This window comes from Rhopilema esculentum, chromosome 21 (assembly GCF_057945365.1).
Source record: "Rhopilema esculentum isolate cy_ngs chromosome 21, ASM5794536v1, whole genome shotgun sequence".
NCBI classification, from domain to species: domain Eukaryota; kingdom Metazoa; phylum Cnidaria; class Scyphozoa; order Rhizostomeae; family Rhizostomatidae; genus Rhopilema; species Rhopilema esculentum.
Window position 1 is genome coordinate 5396619 of NC_142835.1, and position 7463 is coordinate 5404081.

At 35.9% G+C, this 7463-nt stretch overlaps 1 protein-coding gene across 1 annotated transcript; it reads left to right on the forward strand.

Moving 5' to 3' along the window:
• Positions 1-1265: 1265 nt before the first annotated feature.
• On the forward strand, positions 1266-7235 carry LOC135693806 (uncharacterized). The gene is made up of 5 exons (XM_065212378.2): positions 1266-1787; positions 3492-3679; positions 4481-4625; positions 4848-4910; positions 5699-7235. Exons 1-5 carry the CDS (start codon positions 1478-1480, stop codon positions 6334-6336), a joined length of 1344 nt encoding a protein of 447 aa, XP_065068450.2. The 5' UTR covers positions 1266-1477; the 3' UTR covers positions 6337-7235.
• The last annotated feature ends 228 nt before the right edge of the window (positions 7236-7463 follow it).

Below are 7463 nucleotides of genomic sequence, written 5' to 3' on the forward strand. Positions count from 1 at the left end.
CAACTTCTCCTTCCTCTTTCATTTGCTTGGCTACATCAAAAAATTCTCAAATTTTTTGCCAAAATTGAATACCTTAAAAATTTGACAGATAGTTCTTGTGCAAGAAACCAACCAAGCATACTGTGGATCTTTTCGTATGCGGGTGTCTTGCAGCCCGGATTTTATGGAGAGGATTCCAACATGGTGCTTCTTCTTGTCCCCGCTGAGCCCAAAATAGAAATCTAGTCGATCGGGAACGCCAAGAGAGAAATACGCACCATCAAATGACCTTCCAAGATACTGTGGCTGGGCGATATCATATTGTTGCAGACATTCTGTAATGCTTTCAGTAACCCCTTCACCGTTATGACGTTTGACCCTGTCTGTTCTAAGGGGGAGGCAAGAAATTTCTTCAAGCGATTTTTAACTTCGTTTGACATAAACAGCAAAACTTTTGCAAGAAAGTCATTTGAATGGTTAATGGCCCCAATATCAGACTGATTCGCAAAATGGAGGTATACGAGAGGCTTAAAATCTATATCAGGTCCCCCTAGTTTGAAAAGGTAGTAGCATATCTGGCCAATTTTTTCCCCACTGAGCACTCCCTTTTGTCATATTTCTCAACTTCTTCATCAGCAGTTTGGCTTGTATTGACTTTCTTGACGTGATTAGCAGATTTCAGATGTGAGCTTAGATGTGTTTTCAAATTTCGAAATTTTTTTAGACATTACACCTTCAGATATTATCGGAGTTTCAAGACTTTCGTAGCTGAATGTAGCAAATTTACTTCGAATCGGCTGCTGCGATAGGTGCTGTTCAGGTAGAGAGCACACAGAGCAAATAACCAACTTCTTCTCTTTTTCATAGCGAAATTCACTAAATTTCGTAAGAATTTCGGCTAATGTACGGCAACTGCCCATTACAAAGCTCTCAGGTAGCAGAGGATCAACTATTTGAGTGACGGCTATTGTTGGCTTTTCTTTCTCCTTAGTTTTATCGCTTATCGTTTCATGAATTTCGTCGAATTTGGAAGACATGTTCCCAAGCTTTCAGTTTAACTGCATAAGCAAGTCCGAATACACACCCTCATTGCCTTCCTTCTCTGTGTGGGTTGATGAACCCAACCATTCACCCTTTTTGTTTGAATCATCTGTCAGTGTAGAATACTGTTAGCAAGAAACCAAATGTGAATCTGAAGTAACGGCACACTTATAAAGCATCTGTTTCGTCTAAGGCTCGTTTTGCAACCGGTTCTAAATCGGTGTCTGGACGATCTAGTCCACCCGTTCCGTCTCTGATCAATCGATCATAACGAGGTTAATCATTTGATTAATCCCGTTTGTATCAAGGCGAGTCTATGAACTCTGAGTACTCCCAAGCGCCCACTTTAAAAGCGCGCGAATTGTATGATTAATCGTCGCATTGATCGACCACTCCGCAGTTTTGTTTTGGACCGACGGCAACTAGGGTAACCGCGTCAACATTAATCAACAGCGTAATGGCGGCTAATGAAACTTTTACCCCGGAGAATCTACAAATGATGGAAAAGGCCTACGTCGAGGGCCTTAATTCTACCAACATGGCTGTGCATTCGAGTGCATATCTTTTTTTGTCTGAAGCAACAAATATTGAGGTCTCCAAGCTGAAAGTTTGGATAAATAATCGGAAAAGGAAAGACAGGCCTAAAACCTCAACTTTCTCGTCATCAAACGGCGAAGCTAACGGCGAGAGAAATTCTTTGAAAAAAGCACCTTGCTATCGGAAGACAAGTGCTTGGAACGTTTTTCTTAGCCAGTCTTTTAAAGGAGGTATGTATGTATGTTGATATGTTTATATTTGAATGTGAATGGAACGCCTAGGGGCCTACCTAACTCTCGAGCCTGCTTACTGCTTCCTTACTTGTGTCGCGTATTGTTTCTAATTTATTTTAAAGCTTTTTTACAAGCTAACTTGTCAGCCATCATCTATACCACCTAGTCCCTTAAGATACACGAAAATCTGTAGCCAAAACCTATAGGCTAGCTAAAATATTCAATTAAGTTTTTAACTCGGGAATCAAATACCAATATTGATGATATAATACAAATAATAAATATAAAATGAAGGGCAAAATCTCCCCCAGAAAAAGGCCATACAAAGTCAGTCATGAGGCTACGTTACCACATAAAAGAGAGTGAGTTGGACCGTTGGTGCATTGGACCTACCACAAACCTCTAACAGGAAGGTGTTTTTAAGGGACTTCCATGTAAAAAACAAAACGGACGGAGGAATGGAGGGCTTGGAAAATATACAGTATTGAGGCTTCACCATGCAAAGTGAGACCCATGCTTAGCCAAAACATTAGATTAACCAAGTTTGACCAAGGTAAACATTTTCCTAGTTTAACCAAAGAAATGAAAACACTGTAATCAAACAACTCACCCTTGTATTAAAATAAGAAAATATGAAAAACGTGGCACAAGAGACCATAACGAATACCAAACAATTACATACTGGTGTTCAAGCTCAAAAGCCCCTGGTGTGAAACTGATTAAATTTCATTTGATCGTCAAAGCCTTGCTGCATTTAAAAGCCCTCTTTCTAGACGTTCCCCCTCTTGCGACTGGCGATTACTGTTGGTCAAGATTTTTCTTGTATTTATAGTCATAAAAGTAAAAAATTAGAAATAAAATATAACGTTCATTAAAGCAAGTTTCTTATGGTTTTTCATTTTTGCAAAGGGTCTTGGCATTTTTAACAAACTAGCTATATTTATATGGCTTTTCCCTATCAAATGTAAGACTTTTGTTAGCAAGCTTCTTCAAATCCTCAAACTTTGGGTTCCTGTAATTTCTTCCAATGATTTAGGATACCTGAATATCTATTGCCATCCAGATAGAAAAGACATACATCAAAGCCCTTGTAACTGTGTTTTTGGCTCTATTTTAGCCACCCCATTTTGTATTAGCTAGGTTACCAATGTAAATCATTGTTATAGGCTATATAAGTTTAAAACTAGCAACAGGGATATAAATCATCAAATTGCCTGATTTCCTACATGACTAGCCACGAGATAAACATCTGATGCCAGGTATACCTTCTGAAAAACCACATTTCTACTGTTCACTCCACAGACTAACAAACTGTTAAAAGCTTGACCTTTTGAAAAAATAAATGACCCGTCTCTTTAAAAAGTGTCACATTTTGTCATGTTTTGCTATACCTCTTCCCAATTATGCTGCATAAAGTGGTTTTAAACTCCCCTTATGATAAGATAAAATGTCGTCCAATCTGATGCATTAACTTAAAGAATTGCAAATTAGACTTCTTTTGATTAGAAAACAAGACAGCAGTTTTCATCATTTGATTTGAGCCCTTTTTGCCATCCAGTAACATTCCCAGGTGTGGTTGTAAAATTCATGTCAACACATGGTTAACATGGTACAAGGTATAGCATAGTGGAATGCAGTATACCTAGCTGTATAAAACATCTTATGACAGCCTGTTGAAAAAGGTTTAATGAAATCTTTCAGAACTTAAAGATGTTCCAAAAGAAGAGAAAAGTAAAAGGGCACAAGAACTTTACAAGACGTTAAAAGAGGAGGAAAAGAAAAAACTGGAGGTGGAGGCAGAAAATTTCAACTTGACAAACATAAAAGACATGTCTTCAGATGACATAGAAAAGTCAGTGAACAGCTCAATGAAGAGGATTCTAAAAGAGGTTTATTTTTCGCATATCAGTTTATAAATTCAATTCTATGTTTCTCGATTATCAGCTTATACTTTCAATATTTAAAATGATTTAAATGTTGGTGTGAAACAGAAAGTAATGTACAGAGCCCAGAATATACAAGAACTCAGGAATGCTAATAATTACTTTCATGTTTGAAATGAACACCTAAACCTCTCCCTCTGGCTTATTGTTTTTCTGAAAAAATACACCATGAAATCCTTATTGCTGCAATGATATTTTTTGGCCTTGTGTACTAAAAACATGAAAACATTAATAAAGAGCTGAATATTTTTTTTGAAAGAGAGCATGGGAAAGCAAAAAATTTTTTAAAACTGGCCTTAACTGGAATTGTGAGCTATGCTAGCACAAACCCTGAAAACAAATTTGGAAGAGATTTTTTTCACCTGCACTGTTTTCCTCACTTCCCTACTTACTGCTCTGTTTCAGGGTGTTTATAAATAATGTATATGTGTATATCAAAAAGATAGACAATTGTTTATCTAAAGTATTCCACATACCCTGTCACATATATTTCAAAGCCTGTCAATTCAGGAGTCGAGTATACATGGAACATAGTTAATTTTTTTAGTTCATTCTGTGTACCGAATTTTGAAGGGGATGATGTTGAGTAAGAAGCCAAATTATATTTATTTGAAGTTAAATTTAGGTTTCAAATTGAAAGTTATATTTGTTTAATATCTTATTTACAAAAAGTGCCAGTCATAGCTATTCATACACCAATGGCTCAAATTATTTATCCCCAATGGCTCAAATTATTTATCCTCGTAGATGCAGTATATGGAACAATTTGGATGCACTGGCTTTTCATTAGTGATGAAACCAAATGGAAAGATTCTGTCAGCTTCGACAGCAAATGGAGAAGAATTTATTGTTAATGAGCGTCAGCTTAGTAGGAGATTTTCAGAATATTGCAGTATGTATTATAAACTTAGTTTTTGGATAGCTATGAATATAATAGTGATGTTATTATTTGAGTCAATTAAGGCTATGGAAATTTTATACTTCTAGTGAATACTTATGAGAGTGATACTAAGAACATATCTGTTACTCTTGTTTTTCTTTAATGGAAAAACATAGGTCTTGTTGAGTTCTTCAATGATGAGTTGTTAAAAAATAAAAACTATTTGCGTTATAGATACTCCAGTTGTGGCACCACCATCACAAATTGAAGCTCGCCTTTTTCTTAACAAGAAATATAGTAAGTATTTGTAATCATTTTAAATATTGTATAATGATTATTTAAAATTAAATATTTATATATTGGGGGTTGTAAGATGGAGGCAGAGGGAGGGCCTGGGCCCCCCTAATATCCTAGAGGTCCCCAAACCAAAACATTTGCAGATCGAGGCACAAAAATATTTGTAGTGTGTAAATTGCGATGTACTGAGCACTGAAAATGAGCACATGTTGCAGCTTGACCCATCTCTCCCATGACTGTGTCGGTTTGTACATGTTTGTACATTACCTCTGTACTATATTCTTGATGGTTAATTGTCATTTCTATATGTTTATAAAAAGGTTTTGGCCCCCTCCCTGATGTCAAAATCCTATCTACCCCCATGATTTATAAACAATATTTTTTATGTTAAATATGGGTACCTGCCTTGCTTGGCTCTGCTTTTTGTTGTAATCTTAGGATTTTTCTTCTTTTGTAACAATACATAGATAAACATAGAAAGGTTTTTTGCATTCTCAAGCAAATTAAACACAGACTAGTTTGATCATAAAGAGGGTGATGGCATCTAAAGATATAAACATGAGAAAATACCTAACTTCATACATTTTTTCGTGCCCCACATACGTTTTCTCAGCCCATAAGACTTATCATAAAAATTAATGGTTACAAGCTAAAATGCATCATGTTAAAAGAAGAAGAAGCTTTAAAGGTGGTTAGATACAATACAGAACTAGTGCCAAGGTCACCAAAATTTAATTATTTTACAGAAATTCAATTTCTCCATCATCTGGTACCGTTTTTGTTTGTAGGTATAGCGGCAGGTGTGCCTCGAAGGGTACCTTACAAACATTTCAAGAAAGCTTTTGATGTTGAAGGATGGCCAGAGGTTATTCCTTTCAAGTCTCCTGCAAGAATGGGCCAAAAACAGCTTGAAATCTTGATGGGATGTAAGGAGGGCATCAAATTTATAATAAAAGAGGATTTGGAATGCCAACCAGCTATTCCCCCAGCAGCGTCGCTACGAGGTATAAACTGCACTGTAAGAAATGACAATGGAGATGAAGACGATGAACCAGAGAAGAAGAAGGCGAAAAGGGGGAAAAAAATTTCTTTTGTGAAAAAAGATGACATTGTACCGGTTTATGCCAGCAAGGATGACTTCGAAGGTGATGTTGATGAAAAAGATTACCAGTTTTGGCTTTTCCAGTGCAATGGAAAAGTTAAGACTGACGGAACCATTTCAGGTAGATGGTTGATTCAGTCTGAAGAGGATCGTACCTTTATAGTGCTTCCCCAGATTCGTTCAATCTTTGAAAAAAATGTAGTTGTCGACAACAACAAGCGCGCTGTACTGGATTTGAATGACTTTGAATGCATAAAAGATGGATCTTTCAAGCTGAAGTTGACTACCCTAAAGCATCTTCAAAAAATTTCTTCTAAATTATAGGCCCTGTCGGCAAGGTCTTTTAGTTACTTCTTGTTCTAGTGTTTTTTTATTTTAATTTATTTCTATCGAGTTTTTTTACGGTACCATCCGATAACAAATGGTACGAATGTTGTTTTCTATATTAAGCTTATCTTTTTCTTGTCATTGTTTGTAAAAGGAAAGAAAGTTCCGAAAGCGAATAAAATTTCAATTCATTCTTAGTACGATTAGGCTTGTCCTTAGTGACAGTTATGGAAAATAATTTAAAATTTTCGATTTAATTTTAATAGCAATACCATACAAAATATATTTTCCAAATACTGTTAACAATAACGTAACGCTGTAGATGTAAAACTTAAAAGAGGTAAATTGTTAACCCTATATTTTATTATAAAAAAGAGATTTTTACACTGAAACTTATTCAGCATTGATCCAACTTAAGCGTAATGTATTAACATATTTGTATTACTTGATGTATTTGATAAATTTTTTGTTTTGTGATTATTCCTGTTATTTTGCAGTAGTTTTGATATTTAATTACTGAATTTGCTTGACAGCCAATTCAAAAGGCACAAATAGTTTTTATATCTCTTTGGTATAATGACCTGTATTTATCCTTAAAAAAGGTAAAAGTTGTTATTCTCATATTTTTCATCTAGCCAGCCAGGTAGAAAACTGTGCAAAGAACCATGCAAATAATGCTTTGAAAGGTCAAGTGATTAGCTGCTCTCCGGTCACATATATAGCAGCTCGACTCATTAAAAAAGTCCAACAGCGTCCTAACAAAGTTGTTGAAAATTTTATTTCCTCCTCCAGGGGCAGCGCCACGGGGTGGACTGGGGTGGACATATCCACTCTACTTTTTAAGGTCGATTTTCTAATTATTTCAAAACTGGATTGAAAACTTGAGGGAGGAGGGATCTCTTTTCTGAGATCTGAACTTTTTTCATTTTGCTGGTCAGTTCCGCTACGACATTATCTTCTTCAGATCAAAAAAGCTTTCGATTCTGTGGACCATAAGCTGCTGTTACAGCAGCTTGTTACATATGGAATAAAGGGTAATTTCCTAAAAGTTATCACATCACTTTATGATAAAGTTAAATCGTGCGTGAGAGGTAAAGATAGCCTTACAAATATTTTTCCATGCA

Excerpts from the sequence above, each read along its gene's own strand:
- LOC135693806 (XM_065212378.2), top strand. The coding sequence starts at position 1,478 with ATGGCGGCTAATGAAACTTTTACCCCGGAGAATCTACAAATGATGGAA. Across the intron at positions 1,788-3,491 it reads TAGCCAGTCTTTTAAAGGAG|AACTTAAAGATGTTCCAAAA; the intron begins GTATGTATGTAT and ends GAAATCTTTCAG. Across the intron at positions 3,680-4,480 it reads TGAAGAGGATTCTAAAAGAG|ATGCAGTATATGGAACAATT; the intron begins GTTTATTTTTCG and ends TTATCCTCGTAG.